The sequence below is a fragment of the Grammomys surdaster genome, unplaced genomic scaffold (assembly GCF_004785775.1).
Source record: "Grammomys surdaster isolate TR1022 unplaced genomic scaffold, NIH_TR_1.0 273, whole genome shotgun sequence".
NCBI lineage: Eukaryota > Metazoa > Chordata > Mammalia > Rodentia > Muridae > Grammomys > Grammomys surdaster.
The window spans coordinates 3,415,261-3,438,882 of NW_021604714.1; the positions used below are offsets into that span (position 1 = coordinate 3,415,261).

Genomic DNA, 23,622 nt, shown 5'->3' on the forward strand with positions numbered 1-23,622 from the left:
ACCCTCCACCTGTACCCACACCTGTATCCACGCCTGTACCCACACCTTAGTTCCGGGGGTGGGGGAAACCCTCACCCCACCTGGGACCCTTTTCATCCCATAGATTGAGCAAGCATTTACAAAAGGTCTATTCTAACAGGGCACTGTGCCAGGGCCTAGGGGCACCCAGCACCTGGCTGTACAAGCAGCCAAAAGGAAAGCCGCCAAGGGCTGAGGGTGCGGCTAGTTGGCAGAGTGGTTGCCTGGCATGGGCGAAGCTCTGGGTGCCACTCCAGTACACAAAAACCTGGTTTGGTCCCGCACACCCGCAATGCCAACATTTAAGGAGGTGGATGGGGTGGCGTCAGAAGAGAAAGCCGTGGCTACAGAGCAAGTTGGAAATCGGCCTGGGATAAAAAAGTAAGGGAAGAGATGGGGCTGAGGAGGAAGGAAAGAAACAAAGAGCTGGTGAGCTACTAAGAAGCATGCAAAGTTCTAAAATGAAGGTCATTCTTTGTGCTCGGAGGCCCCAAAGGTTTTCAAAAGTCATGGGTCTGTTTTTTTGTTTGTCTTGGCTTCTTGAGACAGTTTCTCTGTGTAACCCTGGCTGTCCTAGAACTTACTCTGTAGACCAGACTGGCTTCAAACTCAGAGATGTGCCTGTCTCTGCCTCCTGAGTGCTGGGATTAACAGTGTGCACCGCCGCCACCACCTAGTAAGATGGCCTCTTCAACAATGGCTGAAGAGTAGAATTTTAAGGACGTTCTGGAGAGGGTGACCCATGAGATGTAAGGCTGTCCTAGACATCTAGGGACGCCACTGAGGTGGGAGAAAACTCTCGCCACGTGGAACTCAACACTGGTGGGTCCACAGGAAAGAGACTCACGCAATCCAGGCTCGTCTGCTTGCAGGGGAATGAGAAGGTGAAGCCCAGGGGCATCCGGGGGCCTTTGATCCCCATGTAGTCCAGGAAGTCAGAGATGCAGGAGACGATGTGGTCAAACAGCTTTAAGAGACAAGGAATGGATTGACCGGGCTCTCTTTGGTTTCACATTTTTAGCATGCAAATACACACACGCACACACATATACACACATACACACACGTCTTTTCTTTAGGAACTTCCCAGTCACTGGAGTATCACGGGCTCAAAGGGACTGATGCTTTAGGGCCACAGGGCTACAGCGATGGCAGATGTGACTCATGACCACCCGTGCCTCTGGCCCTCCTTACCTCATCCCCGGTGCCCTGCATGATTTCCAGGGGAATGGAGTAGATCTTGTTGTGCATCTCCACCGTTCTCTTCTTCCCACTCCGGATCTTCACCAGTAGGACGCGGAAATTCGTTCCTCCAAGATCCAGGGCCAGGAAGTCACCATTCTCTGTCACAAGGAAGAGCACAGAGGAAGCTTCAAGCGGCTGAGTGCATCTTGGTGGCCCGTTAACCCCCAGCCCGCCCCCAGCCCGCATTACGGAGACTGCTGTGAATGGTCCCTGTGGTATACAGCGTGATCTAGACTCTGAGTCACAAGCTGGCATCAGAATGGTGGCCCCAGGAGGGAACCACTAGTCACAATTAACTTCACTGTCACTTAAAAGCCTGACAACAATATCTTCATCTTAGTGACCCTCGTATAAAAATGCTTAATTTGTATCCACGTGTGAAGTGGCTACAGCCTCGCTTCCTCCTTTGCAATGTGGTGGGTGTACGGCTGTTTTTGTTGTTATTGTTGCTGTTGATGTTGTTTTGAGACAGGGTTTCTCTGTGTAGCTGTGGCTGTCCCAGAACTCATTCTGTCGACCAAGCTGACCTCGAACTCAGAGATCCACCTGCTTCTGCCTTCTGAGTGCTGAGATTAAAGGTGTGTGTGCCATCATGTGGCTTGGGTGTATAGTTCTTGCCACAGGAAAAAAAAAAAGATGGAAGAACCTGTTTCTCTTCTTTTTGGATTCTGGGACCCAAAGGGAGTGGCATGGGCAAAGCTGGACCAGCCCTGGCCTTGCCTTCAGATTCTGCTTCTATCCAGTAGTAGAGCACAGTTACCCATGGGTGGGAGATCCATAGCGAGCCACCCTGTACTGGGTGTACAGTAAAGACTGAGGTGGGCTTCTCAGCTGACCCCCAGCAAAGATCACCAGGCCCTGGCCTGGATTAGCAGAATCACACAGCTGACCCACTGACTCGTGGGCAATAGTGAACAGTGGTTGATTTATACCACTAAATTTGAGAAAACCTTGGTCCACTTCCGCCTCACCAAGCGGACACTCATGGAGGTGAAGGTGTGTTTTCTATTCCAGACACTCATTCTGAGGATCTACCTAAGACTCTCTTCAGTGTCACCACGGAACTAGCCTCAGTGAGGGGCAGGATGCTTCTCCTACCTGCCCAGGTATACCAAGCCCCAGGTCTGTCTCCCTCATGCATACCCTGACACTACTTAAAAGATGAGGACCGTGTGAATTCTTCTGTTGGTTCATCTCATATAGCCCAGGCTGGCCTCGAACTCACAGTGTAGCTGAGGCTGGCCTCGAACCCTAGAGCCTCCTGAGTGCTCAGAGTACAGGTGTGCACTGCCATGCTGGCTTCCCATTTTCCATTTCTAACATGGCTGTACAAAAAGCACTAGCCTGGGAAGTCCCACTAGGGGAACTGAAGTGCTCTAAGCCCCCCCCCCCCACACATATTGCACTGGGTTGGCTAAGATTCCAGCTCTTGAAAAATTAGACATGGCAAACCCAACAACATCCTCAAGAGAGTTCTAATATGTCCCCTACCCATCCCTATCCCTATTCCACCCCCCTTCCTGGGACAGAGGTGTGTCAGCCCCAACAGGACCATACCAGACCCATCTGGGATGCTCCGGACAAAAGAGGGCAGCATTTTGACGGTGGCTCTGCTGTGGGTCTCCTTTTTCAGTCCCATCTCCATCTCGATCCGCAGTTTCTTCTTCACCTCCATCAGTGCCTGCTTGGTGAGACGGAAGTGGGCCAGAGTTTCCTCAATCTGCCGGTGCTGCTCGGCTAGGCGGTAGGCCACAGCAGTCACCATGGCGGCTCCCTTGCCGCTGCCACTCTCCGAGAGGAGAAACCGGACATCCGAGTCAGGCACCAGGCGCCTCAGGGTCTTGTGGAACCGCCGGGAATACCTGAGGGGAGAAGGTGGCAGTGGGTGAGACGCAACAGCTGGACAGCGCTACCTTCTGGGGATGGCTTCGAACTCTCAGGTCAGAATTCTTTGACTCCATTCTGTTACTGTTCTTTGCTTATGCAGCCTCTAGGTACATGCCATAGAAATGATGCATAAAATAAAAAAAAAATCCAAAATTGCTTATAACAATAACAAAAAAGGGGAGAAGCTCATTCTTTTCTGATTATTACCTACAAAAAAATTTGAGGGCCCAAACCATTTGATCCGTGAGGCAGGACCACTTTTGCTAACTCCAGACCAACCTGAGTGTCAGAGTCAGTTCTAAGCCAGCTGGAGCTACATAGCAAGACTTTGCTTCAAGGGAGGGGGGGGATTGGGAAGGGGGGCTTGGGGGGAGGAGACCGGGAAGGGGGGGAGTAACAACATTTGAAATGTAAATAAATAAAATAACCAATTAAAAAAAAAAAAAGACTTTGCTTCAAATGATCAAAAACAGGATCCACTGGGAATGCTTCTGTCCTCCATATATATAGTACCACAGGGGCCAATGGCAAGCGCTTCAGAGTCAGACCCAAGAACAAGGGCGAACCCCGAGCTCCTGCTTCTATGGCAGGTGACCTTGAGCTAGTACTGACCTTGGACTGAGCACCTGGCTGAGGGTGGGGTGCTGGGAAAGGAACAGATGGTGGCAGGGCTCAATAACCCCTTGTTTGGTTTGGTTTTTTTTGGGGGGGGAGGGGGTTTGTTTTTCATTTGGCTCTTCCTAGTCTCTAGAAGAAAAGCTTAGGCCAGTGTGAGACCCAGAGCTTGTGGTCTCCGGTATAGATGGCCACAGGCCAAAAGAAATGGGGGTGGGTGGGGTTGGGGGGGTAGCCATTTTCCCAAAAGACCCACAGTCATTGCCTCCAAGGAACAGGTCAAGAATGACTTCTATTCTTTTTGAAACTCTTGTAAACGGCCTCAAGTTGCTAGTAATTCTGAAAGGAGGAAACACCTGATTTGAGTTAGTCTTTGGTTTTGGGCATGCGTGCTCCTGGATGGGTCCGCACGAGTAGGTATACCTGTGTGAGCACATGCGTGGAGCCCAGGGGTTAACCTCGGGGGTCTTCCTTAATCGATTTCCACCTTATTTTTAAAGATAGGCCCTTCTCCTGAATCTACGGCTCACCAACAGGCTAGACTTGCTAACAACCAGCAGGCCCCATGGGATACTCTGTGTCTACCCTCCCCTGCGATTACAGGTACACGCCATTGCACTTGTCGTGGGTTCTCAGGAAGTGCGTCACGGGATCAAACTTGTGTAACCTACACTTTCCTAACTGAGCCATCACCCCAGGTCAAGGTTACCCTTTAAAATGTGAAGGTGTGGGGTCTAGAGAAACGGCTCAGTGGTTAAGAGCACTCGCTGCTCTTCCAGAGATCCTGAGTTCAATTCCCAGCAGCTGCCTGGAACTCCAATTCCAGGAGATTCAACAGACAAAGGTGTAGGCAAAACACTAATGCATGTCAAATAAGAATACATTATTAAAAGAAGGTGACAGTGCAAACAGAAGTAGTTTTGGAGTATGGAAACCCGCCAACACCACCAGCATGCTGTCCAGCATGGACGGCCCTAGCACCACCAGAATGTATACTGAAGACTAGCTATGGATATAGACCTGGTGTTGTGTGTATTTTATTTACTGCCTAAAGATGTTTTCTTCTGCTTGTTGTTTTAGACAAGAGGCTCACTAGTTATACCAGGCTAGCCTCAAATTCATAAGGATCCACCTGCCTCTGCCTTCCAAGTGTTGGGATTAAAGGAATGAGCCATCATGCTCAGCCCTGACAAAGTTGTAACATGACATTATAAACCTTTAGGCTTTCTTGTCAAAAAAAAAAAAAAAAAAAAAAGCCAAGAATTCCACAGAAAAAGCTGCATGGAGTCGCCTAGACCCACGGTCCCAGCTACTCAACAGCTGAGGCAAAAGGATTACTTGAAGCCTACAAGTTCGGGGACAGCTTGGCCAACATAATGAGAGTCTGCTTCGTAAGGGGGCCAAAAAGAAAAGGAAGGGGTCAAGAAAGGAATGGTTAATTTTCTCTTTCGAATATCTTTAAAATATGGAAAAATAAACAAAAACCCTGTGAACTTGGAAGTTGGCATCACCCAACTAGCCTAATGCTAGCCTCTCGGCATCCGGGAACTACTTCAGCGCATTTGTGCAAATGTCCCCAGTGTGAAGGCTGAGAGTCTGCAGATACAAACTTCGGTCTTGCACTCACATGAAAACCAATGCCATGGGCAGAGATCATTAAAACCTCAGCAAAGACTTAGGATTTACTTTCAGCCACACTGTCAATGGCCAAGGAGACTTCTGAAGCTTGGATGAGCCAGCACCATCAGCAAGCAAGAAGTCAGTGCAGTAGAAAAGCCTCTCCCGGTCTGTAGGGATCACTTATGACGACTCTGGCTCGGGCTTTCAGACTGCAAGAGCAGGCACGTGCCCATTCTAAGCAGCAGTGTCTGAGGCTGTCGGATTATACTGGAAGCTTCTGAAGCAATGGATATGACCAATCATGGCAGCACACACCTACCATCCTAGCATCCTGGAAGCAGAGGCCAGAAGATCAGGAGTTCAAGGCCAGCCTCTGCTATACAGCAAGTTTGGGGCCAGCCTGGGCTACATCAGACACTGTCTCAATAACAACAGCAACAACAACCACCACCACCAAAAAAAAAAAAAAAAAATGCAGAATACCTATGACCAAGTTCCAGTTCTAATGAGGTAAATGGATATCATACAGCCCGGCTGTAGACACACTACACTTCATGTTCCTGTCTGGAGAAACTTCTATCTCACCTTGGGAGATAAGAGACCAAATCGGACTGCGGAAGCAGCATGTGAGAAGGCACTGGGGGTGAGGCGTCCCAGGTGAGCAACTCTTAGCCTTGCTTCCCAGAACCAGGCAGTGTCTTATCTTCCCAAACCATACCCTGGGCATGCAAGTCTGCCTTCTGGAGAAGGGCCTTGGCCTCAGACCGGGGGGATTAACGCAGGCTGGACTCACTGTGGGTGCATCTTGTAGAGAGAACCGTCCACACCAACCGTGGTCCGCAGCCTGGGGGTGCCCTTGTTGTCCCGCAGGCGGTTCAAGACGGCACCGAGCGTGGCAGCCACGAGGTTGGCTGATCGGAAGGAGACGATCGTGCATACGTGCTGGACCGATATGCAGTCATTATCAGATGGCTCCACTCCCAATCGGGTCAGGATTTCCTTGGCCCTGTGAATGCCTTCCTTATCCCTGGGAGGTGAGAGAGAGAGAGAGAGAGAGAGAGAGAGAGAGAGAGAGAGAGAGAGATCGAGATCAGAATTTAAGAGTTCAGGCTCACACCAGGCTGTCGTGAGCACCAGAATTGGGGAGAAACACTGGGGAAGGCAGAACCCACTTGAGGTGGGGCTCTTGCATGAGACATATCTGATTGAGGGAAAATGCTACTCAGGCCAAGTATGTCATGCCAGGCCTTGGAAAGGGAAGACCGCACAAGTGGCCTGGTGGGCAGGTGAAGAAAGAGGTTTGTTTTTTAACCTTGGAGTTAATGAACATAACATGAGGGGAACCTCCCCTCATGGAGTGTCTGAGTTGCTTCTGGATACATACCAGCGTTGTCTGTAAAATTCTAATTTTCTGCCTACTCGTCCTGTGTATCTTTTGTTGGTTTCATTCAGAGATACTGTATGGTTCTGTTGTTGTTACACATGGTTAGTCTTAAAAAAATCTTCCTCCTGTCTGTCTGTCTGTCTGTCTGTCTCTGTCCCCCCAGCCCCTTGCACTGTAGTTATGGTTCTCAGAAACCAAACACCCAGTGGCAGAAACAGGCCAAGATGAAGAAGGCAGGCGCTTTTCTGACTTTGCCAATGACTGTAAAGTTACAGTACACACACACACACACACACACACACACACACAGACACACAATCTCAGGACTGAGGCTGAAGGAGAATGACCCCATAACAAACTCCGACACCCAGCTTGGGCAGAGAATAAGTCCAGGAAAGCTCTTCGTCTCCGGCAGCCTCTTTAGCCCCAGTGAGGGCTGTGCATAGAACTGTCAGAGCCGAAACAAAGCCCCACTGGCCTGATGTAAATACCTGGGACCAGAGGCCACACTGTGGGTTGACTCATATGGGAACGGATGGCACACAGCAGCGAGCTGTCTCCCATCTTTGTGTCTTTGCTAATGGCCTTCCACGGTCGTGTGAAGCCTCCTGAAGCAGGACTAGAACCCGCCGGGACACAGAAGCCACACACAGCACAGGGCTCACTCAGGTACCTCTCAGAGTTGAGACGGTAGCTTCTGAGCATCCTACGGGATGCCAGAGGGCAGAGGGCAGGATGCTGCCTGGATTTTTTCTTTATCTATTAACAAGTGTTTCTCAAATGTTTTCAGAGAACATGTGGAAGCCAGGGGGAGGTTTTGGGGAATGATGGGTTCATCACAGTGGTCAGGTTTCTTTAGTGTTCTAATTAATGAATATTATAAACCATTATTTCCCACAGAACCATCCAGTCATTGACTAGACACCTCTAGGTTTCCTAGAACACCATTTGGGAATGACTATGATATACCAAGAGAGAATTCCAAGAATCCAGGCCCAGGTTTGGTCGGCTCCTTGCTCAACACTGGAATCATTTGCTTCCTGGACCCAGCTCTTACCCAGAGGTGTGTGTGTGTATGGTATATGTGTTTGTGTGTGATGGATGTGTAATGTGCTCTGCTCTGGATGTGTGTATTTGTGTATGGTGTCTGAGGGTGATGGTGGGTGGGGGACTGATTTTTAAAAACCGCACAAGAAAATCATCCATAAAATGCTTGTGCAAAATCCTTTTCTTCTTAACACTTATTTATTTTTGTGCCTATGGGTGTTTTGTGTGCATCACATGCATTCCTGGTGCCTGCAGCGGCCAGGGGAGAGTGTTGGTCCCCTGGAAATAGAGACAGATTGTTGCAAGCTGCCATGTGCATGCTAGGGACTGAATGTGCTAGACCATCCCTCTAGCCCCCTAGGCTGTTCTTAATGACCAGAAACTTCAGGCAGGGAGACCAGTTAGAGTGGTCCTCTGAGGGCGAGGGGAGATGGGCCCAGGTGGCCTGGTGCATGGGGAGAAGAAGCACCCCCCGCCCCCGCCTTCCCCCACCCCTGTCCCTCCCACCCACCCCGTGTTTAAGTCTCAAGAGGTAACAAGCCTTCCTTGCAAGCCTCCAGATGGCACCTACTTTTCAATGGCGGCCACGTCACTTGTGTTGAACTTGCCCCTCGTGAGCAGCTCTGGAGTAATGCGCCCTTCAAATAAGAGGCTTTCCTTGGCCATCTTCACCAGGATCAGCCGGACCAGCTCCCCTAAGTACATGCCGCTCACCATCTTCTCAAACCTGCAGGAGCGAATGCCACAGGCATCAGTGTCAACATTCAAGGAGGGGACAGCAGAAGAGCAGAGGGGACCCCGCTGTCTCTCAAGCTCCCAGTCTCTGCGATCAGCAAGGTCCCTCCTGTGACTCAACAAGGAGGGGGGACAGGGTAGCCACCCAGGTGAACACTGCAGGGCAGGGACAGGCAAGGAAGGCTGCCTGGGGGCAGGGGAATGTTAAGATTTAGATTAGGGGTCACAAGTGTGAAGGGTCATCTCTTACATGACTGAATAACACAGCACTGTCATTTTTATCTCTCCATCACAGACAGAGGTAGCCAGGAAGTACCCAGCTCTCTTTGGGAAGATGGGCAAAACTGTTTTCCATTGAGGAAAGGGGCTATTTGTACATTTGGGTTTTTGTTTTTTGGTTTGGTTTGGTTTGGTTTGGTTTGGTTTGGTTTGGTTTGGTTTTTTTCGAGACAGGGTTTCTCTGTGTAGCCCTGGCTGTCCTTGAACTCTCTTTGTAGACCAGGCTGGCCTCGAACTCAGAAATCCTCCTGTCTTTGCCTCCCAAGTGCTGGGATTAAAGGTGTGCGCCACCACCGCCTGGCACATTTGGGTTTTTTGTTTTGTTTTGTATTTTTTTTTTTTACTAAAACAAATATTTAAAAATTATGTCTTGTGCGTTGTCTGTGCGCCGGAACATATGTGACCGTGAAAGATAGTTGCATGCCACCTGACACGGGTCCTGGGACATGAACTCAGGACCTCCACAAAAGCAGTGTACACTCTTAGCTGCTGAGCCGTCTCTCCAGCCCCTGTACAAGTGTGGGTCGCAGCCTTGGTGGTTGATGATAGTGAAGACAGAGATGAGGGGTGTCAGGAGGTAGGGACCTCAGTGCATAGCCACCTGAAGTTCCCATCAGCAAGGGACCTAGAGATCATACTACCAGGAAGAAGTTGGGGCTCAGAGAGGTCAATTCACCTATGCAGGGAAGAACACAGACAGTGGATCTGGGTTTGGATCTCACGTCCCTTCAGCTCTGGAGCCCTAAATCTTCACTGTAGGGGTGCAGGTGAGACCTGGAGCTGGTAACTAGCTCAGAGCTATACGATCAACTTGTCTCTATTGTCTGATGGGTTTTGTGGATTTTTTTTTCTTTTTTGAGGCAAATGTCCACAAAGCCGGGCTGCTCTTAAATTTGATACAGAGCCAAGGATGAATGACCGTGAATTTCTGATTCTCCTGTCTCTACTTCTTGAGGGCCGGGATTATGGGTGTGTGCTCTGAGGTCTGGCTTATACAGCACTGGGGTTCCAACTCAGAGCTGTGTGAATGCTAGGCAAACGTTGTACCAACTCTGCTGGCATCTCCAGCCCCTCATTTTATCCTTTGCCACTGGCCTAACCCTAATGACCAGGGGGTGGGCTTTGAGTAGATGATGGCCAATCAGCTCCCCCCCCCCCCCCCCGTGCTCTGGGCGGAGTTAGGGATGAGCCAATCCCACAGTCAATGTGGTGTGAGGCGTGACTCCATATCTGAAGCCACACCTCTTAGGATCTAAACACCTTAGAGGAGCCTGTGGATGCAAATTAACCCATGTCAAGCTGAAGACTCAGTCCAGGGGCTCCCGGGGCCTAATACCATAGTTGAGTCAGATTCAGACCTAAGTATGGCTGGTCAGAGACCGGAAGGAACCCCTAAGGAAGGCAGAGCAGAGGCCTCCTCTTGAGAGTGGCTGGTTAGCTGGCACTCCCAGAGCTGGCAGTGATACAGCAAAACAATGTGTTCCGGGCAGAGCTATCCAGCAGCCAAGGATGCTGCCGGGCTCCCGAGCAGTCCAGCCCTGGCCTGTCAGCACAGCACAAGCCTGCTTTCAAACACAGCCCTTTATTGTTTCTGTTCCTGACTGGCCCAGGCAGGCTCACCCGGATCTAGAGAGTGGATGCTCCCTGGCAGGAAAGCACCGTCTGTGGCTACTGCTCAGGCTCCTGTGGTAAGTGTCCCGTGGAGTCTAGGCTGGAATCCCCAAGCTGGCACAAGGCAAGCAAGGCCTGACTGCCTGGCTCATATCGCTTCTTTTAACATTGCACCCGTGTCTTCTCATCTGGGTGACAGTAAGACAAGGCTCCTCAGAGGGCTCGTGCTCACACAGGTCATGACTGTGAAATCTGGCTACTGAGTGTTTAGGTCATTTTCCTGTGTCTGGTGTTCCCTAAGCTATTTATTTATGCATTTGAGATGGGGATCTCACATAGCCGAGGCTGTCCTTGAGCATGCTATAGAACACGGGATGACCTTGAACTTCTGACCCTCTCCTATCACCTGCTGACGAGAGGAATACAGTATTATGTGTCATTGCACCCACGAGAGGGACGGAGTCTCGGACACGCCTGGAAGGCAACTCTACCAGCCGAGCTACATCCCTAGTCCCAACGGTAAGGTGACTAAACAGAAAGAATGTTATTTAATAGTTTTAATTGTTCTATTAATTTACATTTATGGGGGTTTTGCCTGACTGTGTATCTGTGTACTAAGCGTGTGCTTAGTGCCCGTGGAGATCAGAAAATGGAGTCAGATCCCCTGGAACTGGAGCTATGGATGGTTGTTAGCTGCTGTATGAATGTTGGGAATTGAAACTAGGTCATCTGGGAAGAGAGTCAAGTGTGCGCTCAACCACACAGCCATCACTCATCTCAAAAATTTTAAAAATATTATTATCATTATGCTACTTACTGCTATTATTATTGCTATTATTATTGTGTGTGTGTGTGTCTCAGAAAGCAAAAGTCTTGGTTCTCTCCTGCTACCTTATCGTGGGTTCCGGGGCGCGAACTCAAGTTGCCAGGCTTGCCCGCTAAGAGCCTTTACCGGCCAAGGCATCTTGCCTTGAATGGCATGAGCTCCACAGTCGTGCCTCTGACCAATCGAGAAGCATAGTCCGATCACGATCACGCACAGCTGAAGCAGGCTGGTAGTGCAGGCCTGTTATCTCAACTACCCAGGAGGTAGAGACTGGAGGATTGTAAGTTCGAGACCAACCTTATTTCAAAATAAAAGCATTTTGAAGGCTGGAGATTGGCTCAGTAGTAGAGTATTTGCCTAGCACGGCTGAGGCCCTGGGTTCCACCCACTGCGAAGAAAAAAAACCCCGTTGGGTAACAGTGCTTGTGTCACCTGGTTTTATGGCTCCCCCCCCCCATTCCCCCAGTCTTTGGCTCAATGCCTCCTAAGTCAGATACGTAGCCAGAAGAGAAAGTTAACTCACAGTTGCTTCCCAGGGTTGAGGGATCCCCGGTCTAACTCTCTGTCAAACTCAGTTCGGATGTCTTCCAGGGACCCATCGTCCCCAAAGGCTCCCCATTCCGTGTTAATGCACATCCTGCCCTCGTCCCCCTCCACCAGGTCGATGTGTCGCAGTTCCTCCATGTAGCAAGCATTGGTGCCAGTGCCTGGGAGAGACAACGTGGGAAGCTGTGACCAACACATGGCAAGGAAGGGCGCCTTACGGGCTGAGCAAAGCGAAACGCTGGGGGACGGGGACGGTGTGGGGCACCCTACCGATGATCAGGCCGACTTCACACTGTTGGTCGTCGTAGCCGCAGGTCATCATGGTCCCCACTGTGTCATTCACCACAGCTACAATATTAGCGTCATAGTCCTGGGGACCGATAAGGAAGAGAAGGACGCCGTCAGCTCCCACGTGGGCGCAGAAATCCCAACCAGGCATGCTCCAGTTCTCACACGCCACCATGCTGATGGGTGGCGGAGGCTTCACTGCGGCTCGGGCTCAGTTAATTGGATTAGGCAGCAGTGATTACATTAAGGAAACTGCAAGGTCCCCTTAATTATCTGGCTTAGGATTCTTCGGGGAGTGGATTTTATTCATGGTGCTACATTCCTGGGCAAGCTTCCAAAGGAGAGCCTAAGAATCCCATGCGCATGCGCAAAGCAGCTCTTCCCTCTAATCCCGGCGGATTACAAGGGGATGGTCTCTGCTTCAGACTCATGTCTAACCTACTCCCTGGGCTGGGAATTCTTGTTCTCTGCTAGGGTATTGAGGCCACCACACTTCTGTGCCTTCCACATCTGAAAACACCTAAAACCATTTTAAGATGGAGATTTCCCCCCCCCAATACGGGACTATGCACAACCCAAAAGAAATTACCCCTCGCTTCTTAATGGCTTTATTCAGCAGCTTGACCACATCCGCCCCTTCCACGCCACTGGCTTTGAACCGCTTTGTCCATGTGATCAGTATAGCCTGCGAAAGAACGTGGAAAAGTGGATTGATGGCAGAGAAAGTTTGGTGTTCCAAGGCTTCCCAGGCTCCTCCAGTACAAGGACAAAGCAGACACCCTCAGTGACAAATGGCCTCTACCAGGTCACAATGGAGATGGAACTGGATTTGTCTGTCTATCCACTTAATGGATACTGAGGAAACTTTTTCTTTTAATGATTTATTATTTTTTATATGCATTGGTGGGTTTGTCTGCATGTATGTCTGTGTGAGAGTGTAGGATCGATCCCCTGGAACTGGAGTTACAGTCAGTTGTGAGCTATCATGTGGGTGCTGGGAATTGAACCCAGGTCCTCTGGGAGAGCAGCCAAGGAGAGCCGCTGACAAGCCTAAATCCCTGGGGGATGGTGCCTAGGTCGGGGCTTAGATTTTACATTACATTTTGTATTTCTTTAATGGTTGTACACATGGCCTTAAAAATAAAGATAAAAAAAAATAGCTGTACTTGGCTTGCTCTTTTCTCAGTTGGGAAGGTTGTCATAGACACAGCAGGTTGGGACGATGGCTCTCGGGCCCTGCCAGTCTCCAGAGGGTTAATAGAAAAAGAAGAGGGGCCTGGCCTCACTCTGAGAGATGTGCACACCGTTCAGGAGGGGGTGAACCCTTGTTGAGTCTGTGAGCCACTGTGACTAAGGCCGGCAATGGAAATGGCCCTGGACATGGCTTTCTTCCCCTCAGGCCCCCAGCGAAACAATCAAACGTATTGAGGGAAGAAAGTGGACTTGGATGGCCTGATATCCAGTCCTCTCTCCAGGCTCCCGCCCACTTCCTGGTTGGGTGTTATCTCATTGCACTGAGGGGCATTTTGTACACAGAAAATAAAGGAGTTGATCTGGATTTGGGCAATGGCAGTCCCAGCCTTGAACCCTTCCCTGGAGGGGTTCCCAGTTGGTAGGTACGAGCCACACTTCTGGCTCCTCTGCTCCCCACAATGCCCCTCCCCGAATTCCTCCCATCCCATAAGCTCCTGTCTGCAGGAGGATGTGCCTTCTGCCACACTCCCCTCCCTTCAAAGGCTCCTTTCTGGAGGCCAGGCCATATCCCTAGCCATTTTCTCTCAGGGCCTGGCCCAGTGCCGATTAAACACTTAGCCGACTCACTGCTGGCTCAGTGGCCATCTCTGTTACTAGATCAACTGCTGCGTCTCGAAGAGTTAACTGACCTGGAGACGGGGTCTCACATGTCTAACTTTGGCTCTGAACTTGCTATGTAGCTGAGGATGACCTTGAGTTTGATCCTCCTGCCTCCACCTCCCCAGTGCTGGGTTATGGCTACGTTGGGCTTACAAGCACGCACCTTCATACCCAGGTTCTGTAGAGCTAGGAATCTTTGAGCACACTAGGCAAGCCCTGAACGAAGCCACATCCCTGCCCAGCAATTTGGTATTTTCAGAACATATCTTCACGTAAACGTATCTTCACGTAACTCTTACTATAGTAAACAGACTTGATCCACTGTTAGTTATGGTTATTGATCTCTTAATGTGCTTAATGTTGTGATGGTTTGTATATGCTCGGCCCAGGGAGTGGCACTATTAGGAGGTGTGGCCCTGTTGGAGTAGGTGTGGCCTTGTTGGAGTAGGTGTGGTCTTGTTGAGTGGGTGTGGTCTTGTTGGAGTAGGTGTGGCCTTGTTGGAATAGGTGTGTCACCATGGATGTGGGCTTTAAGACCTTCATCCTAGCTGCCTGGAAGCCAATATTCTGGTAGCAGCCTTCAGATGAAGATGTAGAACTCTCAGCTCCTCCTGCACCATGCCTGCCTGGATGCTGCCATGATCCCACCTTGATGATAATGGACTGAACCTCTGAACCTCTGTAAGCCAGCCCCAATGAAATGTTGTCCTTATAAGGCTTGCCTTGGACATGGTGTCTGTTCACAGCGGTAAAACCCTAAGACTAAGACAATGTACAAACTGAACTTTACGTAGGTGTGAATTTTACAGGAAAAAACATATAATACACAGTTCAGCATGATCTACAGTTTTAGATATCTTCTGGGACTTGGGACCTTTCTCCCACAATACCATAACACAATGGCAGACATTCAAGAAGGGCTGGAAGAGGTACTCTAAGAGGACCAACTGACCTGAACACCTTGAAGGTATCGAACTGCTGGATATTTTGGGAGTCAATCTGGGATTACCCAAGTTCCAGGAAGTCTGGGACAGAAACATCTTAGAGGTACTCAAAGGAGGGGCCTACCATGCGAGATGAGACCTGGATCAGTTCTCTGGAATCTATCATGAATAATCTGTCATCCCATGGAGACCTATGCTCTCCATCCTAAACCGAGGGGCTTCATCTACTGGTCTCTCCATACCCTTCCTGCTGATTCCGCAAGTCAAGCAAATGCGCAGCCGCCAGCATCGAGGAAGGCAGCATCAGCAGCCGCGTGGACCCTACCAACAGACGCCCTGTAGTAAAGCAGACTAGTGTGCTAACACATGCTCTGCTGCCTCCTGGGCAGGACAGCCTCAATCTCTCCATCCAGAAGTGGGACTCAGAAGAACTTAACTCCTAGAGGATCAGGCCATTCGTTAGCTGTAAAGTGCATATGAAGACACAGCCCGGGGCTGGCTGGACCCCCAATGTTTACTGTTAGTATTCCTGGGGTTTGTTTATCCACAGGTGTGTGTGTGTGTGTGTGTGTGTGTGTGTGTGGTGGGTGGGGGTGGTTGTTCTGTCTCTCCATACAGAAAAGGAACAGTCATTCCATATTTACTCCACAGCTTTGCGGCTCTCTGAGGCGCAGGTGTACCACACGGCGGAGCTGAACTCATCCTTGGCAAGCAGCCGCATGGACGAGCAAAAACAGCAAATGAGAAAGATGCTGTGATGTGTCAGTCACCGGGGAGCTCAGCAAGGGAGCCCAAGGCTTCTGTTGAGGCAGAAGACAGCCTGATTCCTGAGGTACAGCACCTGCCCAGACTCTCGGGTTGCCTTGTGGCTTCCAGGTAAACACACACCTCAACCCCAGTGAAGAATGTCCCCACTTCTGACCATAGCCATTAGGCCTCGTCTACCTCCCTTTACTTGTTCATTTGTGAAAACTTCATCAGTGCCTCCTTCTTCGTGGGGGCTGCAAGGAATTGGGCTCTAAAAATACACCGTCAGCTAAAGTAATAGGGAAAAAAAAAAAAAAACGAATAGGCTGTGGATACGGCTCAGCCAGCAGAGAGCTCGTCCAGTGTGCACATCTATAATCCCAGCGCTGTGAAGGCAAAGGTAGGGGGAGCATGAGTTCAAAGTCATCCACCCAAAGGGTAGCCTGGGCTACATTAAGACCCTGCCTGCCACAGAAGAGGTCAGGGGTTGGGGGGTGGTAGACAAACGGAAGGGGAAGAAGAAACATGGCACCACAACCTCAGGTTAACTTTGACAAATGATTTCAAATCTAAGAGGCAGGGGGTCACCCATAAGCAAGGGGAAACACAAGAGCTTCCACCGTCTTCTGACGCCAGTCACCTCCAAGGCAACCTTACCTCGTCGATTTTGGATTGTCGGCAGGGGAAGGAAAATGTGAATCCCACGGGTAGCTTCTTGTCCTTGATCTTCCTTTTCTCCATGAAGTCTCCCAGGCACTCAGCAACATGATCAAAAAGCTAGGAGGTACAGAGTGGGGAGGGACGTCAGGTTGGGGGTGCGGGAGGTGCACGTGTGGCAGCTAGCACAGGCTCTCACAGGACACCTCCAGCCCTCCGAAGGAACTGAGTCCTCAGAGGTCACGACACTGGTTATCCAGGCATGGAGGGAAACTCAGAAACACAGAGAGTCAGCAGAGAGTCTTCCATGAGACACTGGCCGTCGCTCAGCTATCCAGGAGAATGACCTGGCCGCTCCCAGTGATGACCCAGGAAATCCTAGGAAATCCTCGGGGCAGCTCTGTGGCTGAACCATCAAAGCACTGTGCTTGGCTTTACCGACTGAAGGAAAGATGAACATCCCCGAAAAATGCACGGATCCTAGGTGTGGAGGTCACATGGTTCCGTGCCTGCCAATACCTACATCAAGAAGAACAAGTGGGGCTCCAGGCATAGCTCAGGGTACAGCACCTGCCCAACTACAACACCCTTGTCTGATCTCCTGGGACCCACATGACAGTCTAGACATGAGCCAAGGCTAGACACGGCGGCTCATGTCTAGAATTCCTTGCACTTGGGAGTCTGAGGCAGGTGGATTGCCCTGAGTTCAAGGCCAAGCTGGGCTATGGAGTGAAACCTTGTCTTAATAACAACACAATCCCAGATGCTACCTTCATGGGTCTGGGGGTCACTCCTGGCACCCCGATTTCAAACACTTGTGGGTGTAAGTGGAAATGGAACTGGCTGTGCCCTCTGCTGTCTGTTACGAGCCATCATCCCTGTACCTTTAAGGACAGTCTGTGTTCCACACTGTACTACTGCATGAATATGCCATGCTGTGAATATCCCACAGTGGACTCCTGATGTCGCTGTGCAAGCTTGATGGCTCTGACTCGTGAGGTATACACACACTGCAGGAATCCACTGGAAAGAACACAGAAGCCTGGCTCCCTGGATTCTGCATGTACCCTGAGGACAGTCTCGTGACTTCTAAAATACAGACTGAGGAGGACTGTGTCAAAGTGCCAAGCCATAGTCACCTTGAGCCAGCTTTAGAGGGGACCTGGCTCATTGCTGGGGTTGGAGGGATACCTGGTCAATTCTGACTTGGGCACCTCGGTCCTGAGTCACTATTCCTCAGGCTACATACGCTGCAGCAGTGTCTCTGACTGGAGGGACACGTGACCACCCTCCCTGGAGAAACCAGGATAAACTTCCTGTGACCTACTTCAGACTGTTATAAACCTATTACTGAGTCAGTCCCTGAGCCATCTGCACCTCGGGCTCCAGGCACTCCCGCTGTAAGTGAGCAGAAGGAAGGAAGAGTGGCCACACAGGAAGGACAGGGTGTGGGGGCCTGAGAAGGCTGGCTGTGGCAACAGGGCCACACCAGGAGCCCATAGCCAGCACCTGAACCTAAGCCAGATGCATCTCCCCACGGCGGCTGAGGAGGCCAAGCTGCCCTGGGTGTACTTCTATACAAACCTATAGCCTTAGCACTCGAGAGGGTGAGGGAGGAGCTTCCAGGGTTCCAGGCCAGCCTGGGCATCTTAGAGAGGCCTATCTTCTAAAATAAGACATGATAAGTGAGTTTGGGATGTATCTCTAGCATCCTCAATGCCTGGGATTCAATACCCAGTACCACTGAATGAATGAATGAATGAATGAATCCTCATCACCTTCCTGACAACATGCTTATTATTTTCCAGAAGACACAGAAGGAAGATGTAATGACCCAAGCCTCTAATCTCACACTCAGGAGGCAACAGCAGGATAGTACGGTTAAGGCCAGTCTGGACTACACAGCCAAGTTCCAGGCCAGCCTGAGCTAAAATAAATAAATTACAAACGAAACATTTTAGGGCCGAATGAGATGGACGAGCGTCTTCCCACGGAGCCTGACAGCCCTGAGTTCAATGCTTAGGACCCACACGGTGGGAGGGAAGACCCAACTCTCACAAGCTGTCTTCTGACCTCTCCATATGCACGCTGTGGCATGTGTGCACCTATACACACACACACACACACACACCACACACCACACACACACATACATACACACATACACACACACATACACACACACACACAAGAAAAAAATCAATTTTTTTAAGGGGTGGGAAGATGGCTCCTTTGGTAAAGTGCCTTCCATGCAAGCGTAAGGTCCTGAGTTCGAATCCCGAGAACACAACCAACCAGTCGAGGTAGCAGACTACAGCCCTAGTGCTGGGGAGGAAGAGAGGAGACAGGGACAGTTCACTGAGCAGCCAGTCAGTGAACTTTGGGTTCAATGATAGATCTGTCTCAAACAAACAAACAAACAAACAAACAAAAAAACGTAGAGAGTGTTGGAGAAAGATTACCTGACATCAACATCTGACCTCTACGCTGTGCTCTCGTGCATGCGTCCGTATGAGCACCCACCTACACAACTTGTACAATACACACACACAAACACACACAGACACACACAAATACAGAATCTCTGACTAGCAGGGCAAATAATGATCCAAAGAACCGCTCCCTCCCAAAAAAAAACCCTTTAAGTAGTATTTAAAATCTTCAAAACTAAGTGGTGTGTGTGTGTGTGTGTGTGTGTGAGATGTACATAAGGTATACGTGTACGTGTGTATCAGTGTGTGTGTCCTGGTGCTCATAAACGAGCCCAGAGGTAAGTATCACTATCAAGTATGCCCCTCTATCACTCTCTGCTTTACTACTTGGAGACAAGGCTTCCCACTGAATCTGGAGCTGGCTGGTGACCAGCAAGCTCAAGTCATCCCCCGGTCTCTGTTCTCTGACAGTATTGGGATTCCAGCCATTTGGGCAGCCACAGCCAGCTTTTTACGAGAGTACGGGGATCCGAACTGTGGTCCTCACGTTTGTGCGGCAAGCCTCGTTCCTGCCGAGCTGTCTCTCTGGCCACTCAAGCCCTGTTTTAACAGTGCTGCACGCAGCAGCTTCTAAAACTATAAAGCTTAAGGTTGTAGGAGACGCTTGAGATACCATGTGGTGGAGAGGGGAGAAAGAGACTGGGAGAGCTGGGGGGGGTGGGGGCTGCAGGGTGACCGCAGATAGCGTCAGTTCATACATTTAACAGTGTTTCAGGAGAGAGATCTAGGATAAACTGTCAAACACACATCACCGAGGGTGAGGGTCCCATAAAATCCAGACCCTTAAGACATTGTTCATGGGCCACAAGTCTGAGCGGCTCCGTGGGTAACGTGAGGACCTGGGTCACCCTGGAAGAGGTCGGTCAGAGAGCTCAGGAAATGGGCCACTTGATACCAGCTGACTGCTAACTCCAGAATGCTACGGGGGATGTTCCGGCTCCATCCCTGTCCACAATCCTACCTTGCTTCCCTCATACCCCGATCTAAGCTCCTGTCCACAGCCACATTTTCTCATCAGCCAAAATCTAAGAAAGGGGGCTGGAGAGATGGCTCAGTGGTTAAGAGCACTGACTGTTCTTCCAGAGCTCCTGAGTTCAATTCCCAGCAACCACGTGGTGGCTCACAACCATCTGTAATGGGATCCAATGCCCTCTTCTTGTATCTGAAGACAGCGACAGTGTACTCATATAAATAAAATAAATAAATCATTAAAAAAAAAAAGAAAAAGAAAATTAAAAAAAGAAAAAAAAAAAAAAAAGCCGGGCGGTGGTGGCGCACGCCTTTAATCCCAGCACTTGGGAGGCAGAGGCAGGTGGATTTCTGAGTTCGAGGCCAGCCTGGTCTACAGAGTGAGTTCCAGGACAGCCAGGGCTACACAGAGAAACCCTGTCTCGAAAAACCAAAAAAAAAAAAAAAGTCTAAGAAAGGGGACTAGGGAGAGGCTCCGGGGTTGAGTACACTTGCTGCTTTTCTGAAGCATCCAAGTTTGGTTGGCCTACATCAGGAGGGTCACAACAGCAATTCCAGCGGGCCCAGTGCCTTCTTCTGGCCTCTTAGGGCACCTACATACACACAGTGTACATTCACACAAGCCACACATATATACTTTTAAAAATTTTTGCTGGGTGTAGTAATTCACACCTTTAACCTCAGCTGTGAGAAACGAGAAGCAGAGGTAGGATAGGGGGAGCGTCTGGGGGGAGAGGGAGTGTTCCAGGACAGCCAGAGCTACATTGTGAAACCTTGTTTCAAGGTAAATAAGTAAATTTAAAAGAAAAGCTCCTAGTAGCGGAAACTGTAATTTCCAGTGTGAGACCACCTCAGGAATCTCAGAATTTGGCAGCTTCTAAACAGTTTTCCCGTCTGTAAGATGGACATGGTAAAACGCCACAGGGTTGCCATGGCGATTAAATGGGTCACTGACTATAAAGCGCTTATACATCGGCTATCACACAGAACAAGCAGCAACACATCCCCACCATCATTGTCTTCTTGGATGACTTAGAAGGGGCAAAGGAACAGACGGGGACGGGGAGTGAGATGACCCAGGGAATAGCCTGGAGAAGGGCACCCTGGAACAGAGGCACCCCCTAAACAAGTCCTGCACCTAAAAGGCCAAGCCAAGGGACACAAGGAATGTTTGCACACTGACGGTCTCGGTGGTGGCTCAACCCAAAGACCAACCACAAGGAACAGTGACAAGCCAGTACTTGTTACACGGAAGGTCGGCCAAGCCCGCCGCTGGCCACTCGCATGAAGAAGCTACACAATGGGCAACGGGGTCATGGATGACAGGCCTCCCTCCCCATGCAGCAGCTTTGGGGCGAAGGGACCAGTCTCTGATGCCTAGTGACGGAAACAGGACTATCTGATGAGTGGCTTGCCTGCCTCTGTGGCTAGCTGTAAGGGGGCTTGCCCACCCTAGGCACAGGGCTTCTTCCCATGCTCACTGACATGTGCTCCAGAAAACTCTGAATCCAAGGAGCTGAGTTCAAGGCCAGGAGTCACTCTTATCCAGGTGGGTTGCTCCAACCCTCATCCGTAGTGACTTAGGCATCAGGTAGAATCCTACAGAGAAGGCCCCTGCACCTCACCTCAGTCCATCCCAAAACCATTGCTTTCTCCGGAGAACTTGAGGAACCTCACCATGAACACACATCTTCCCCCGCAGAAATCTGGCAAGCTTTCAACAGTATGAAGACTATGACCCTAGCATGGAGTATGGGAGGGGCACAAGCTCACATGTCTATCCATGAGAGGAATGGAGCAGCCCCATGTTATAGTCTCAGGAAACCCACATATCAAATAAAAACCCAAAGGTATTGCCTGAACCTTAGTCCCAGGGTCCTGAAGAGATAGGGACCCACCCCACATCACAAAACAAACCCTCTACCGGTATGCGCATGTCCTTTCGACAGGGAGAATGGCCCTGCTCAAGGGCCAGTGTCAGGAGGGGGAAACTTTGGGTATGAACATGAGGAGGAGGAGTCATTTCAAAAGCAAAGTCTGCAGCCTCTGGTTGCTATGCAGAGGGTGTGTGCACACCATTCTATCAGAGCGCAGACCTGCTGCTCTCCTAAGCTGAGAGCCACTCCTCAGGGCCTGGTCTCCATTGAGTGGGTGCAGAAGCCAGTGACCTAACAGAGGAGCATTTCTACCCAAAGGGCGGGCCGACCTTGTGCTGAGGACGAAACCCAGGATCCCTGGGGAACAATAGCGCTTGTGACAATGCCACAGGACCTCCCTCCCCATAGCCTTCACCCACTCGATTTCACCAGGTGGTGGTTGCTTCATCAGGCACAACCCAGCCCCCATAGCTGCCTCATCCCTCCCCTGGGAGTCCTGTACAGCTGATAGTCTATGTCAGACCTCCAGTGAGGCCTGCCAGGGCCCAGGACGGCAGCTTGCAGAAGTCCGGCCCTTGCAGGTACTCCGAGGGAGTCTGGCTGGCCGGAACAGGATAAGGAGGACAGGGACCCACCTGGCTTCCACTGCCATGCACGATGCTCTCTGGGGTGTCGTAGGCCTCAGACTCCATGCTGACGTTCTGGCTCTTCTCGTGGTTCACCTGCACCCGCAAGATTCGAAAGGAAGACCCGCCGAGATCCAGGGCAATGAAATCCCCCTTTTCTGATGAGGGAGAAAAACGGATGTCAGATTCAAGGGTGAGAAGGCTGCCGGCAGTACCCACTCTCTGGATCTGCCTCTGTCTGCTTCCCCACCCCCACCCCTCCATACAGCACTTGCTGTAACAACTCTAGTCCCACACTGAGGAGGAAGCAGCATCAAACAAGACACATAGCTCTGCCCCACCTTCTGCCTTGCTAACCCATTAATAAGGACCACACAACACTAGCTTTTTATTTTGTTGAAGATGGGGAAGTGGGGTCTCATGTAGCCCAGGCTAGCCTCTATGTAGCAGAGGATGACATCAGTCTTCTGACGCTCCAGTCTGAGCTTCCTAATTCCAAGGATTAAAGGTATGTGCCACCACGGCCAGCCTGAACAGAATTTGAGCACGGGAGAGGCCTGTGCTGAGGTCCATCCTATGCCCTGGGTTCCTCCCATGTTGGCTCAGATGCCAATCACTGCTCGTCCAAAGCTCCAGTCACTCCTTGGATTGTGTCTTCATTGTTATTGTAAGACAAACAAAATGAGAGACTTAATGCTGGGGCCATTTGTTGAGTGCACAGCTCCCCTCACTACTTCTGAGGAACCTGGATGTCACCCCAACATGACTTGGTAACCATTAAGGAGTAATGCCTCATCTCCTCCCGTCCCTAGCAACCCCCTCTTTCCTCTCAGAGAGATGTGGACACTTTTCACATAGGCGGAGTCAGGCAGACATTGTCTCTGCCGCTGGCGCCTTTCACTGAGTGCAACGTCCCCAGGGTTTCATCCTCTTTGCAGCCTGTGTCACCAGGCCAGGAGTGACAGCCACCGTTGCCTCCCTAAATCCCAGTAGCCCCCATCTCCATGACTATCGGTACCACCCTGGTGGCACCTCCCTGAAAAGGATTACCCACACACAACCTGCAATCTACAAGACAAACCATTCATTCAAGGTATATATACGGTCCAAGTATGGCGGTGCATGTCTGTGATCCTAGTACACAGGCTAAGACAAGAAGATGGAGAGTTTGAGGCTAACCTGGGCAGGCTACACAGTAAAAACTTGTCTCAAAAGTGGGTAATGTAAATAATACTACCAAAAAAAAAAAAAAAAAAAAAAAAAAAGCCGGGCGGTGGTGGCGCACGCCTTTAATCTCAGCACTTGGGAGGCAGAGGCAGGCAGATTTCTGAGTTCGAGGCCAGCCTGGTCTACAG

At 50.4% G+C, this 23,622-nt stretch overlaps 1 protein-coding gene across 2 annotated transcripts in view; it reads right to left on the reverse strand.

Annotated features, from left to right (window-relative positions):
• Positions 1-23,622, reverse strand: part of Hk1 (hexokinase 1) — a 71,519-nt gene that overhangs the window by 14,301 nt on the left and 33,596 nt on the right. For both annotated transcript variants that reach the window (XM_028776768.1, XM_028776769.1), the window contains exons 3-12: positions 22,277-22,425; positions 16,304-16,423; positions 12,691-12,786; positions 12,084-12,183; positions 11,791-11,974; positions 8,388-8,543; positions 6,179-6,412; positions 2,821-3,125; positions 1,213-1,361; positions 866-985 (exon numbers count right to left, since the gene is read on the reverse strand). In XM_028776768.1, coding sequence (XP_028632601.1) covers positions 866-985; positions 1,213-1,361; positions 2,821-3,125; positions 6,179-6,412; positions 8,388-8,543; positions 11,791-11,974; positions 12,084-12,183; positions 12,691-12,786; positions 16,304-16,423; positions 22,277-22,425 — 1,613 coding nt within the window. The remainder of the gene's footprint in view (positions 1-865; positions 986-1,212; positions 1,362-2,820; positions 3,126-6,178; positions 6,413-8,387; positions 8,544-11,790; positions 11,975-12,083; positions 12,184-12,690; positions 12,787-16,303; positions 16,424-22,276; positions 22,426-23,622) is intronic.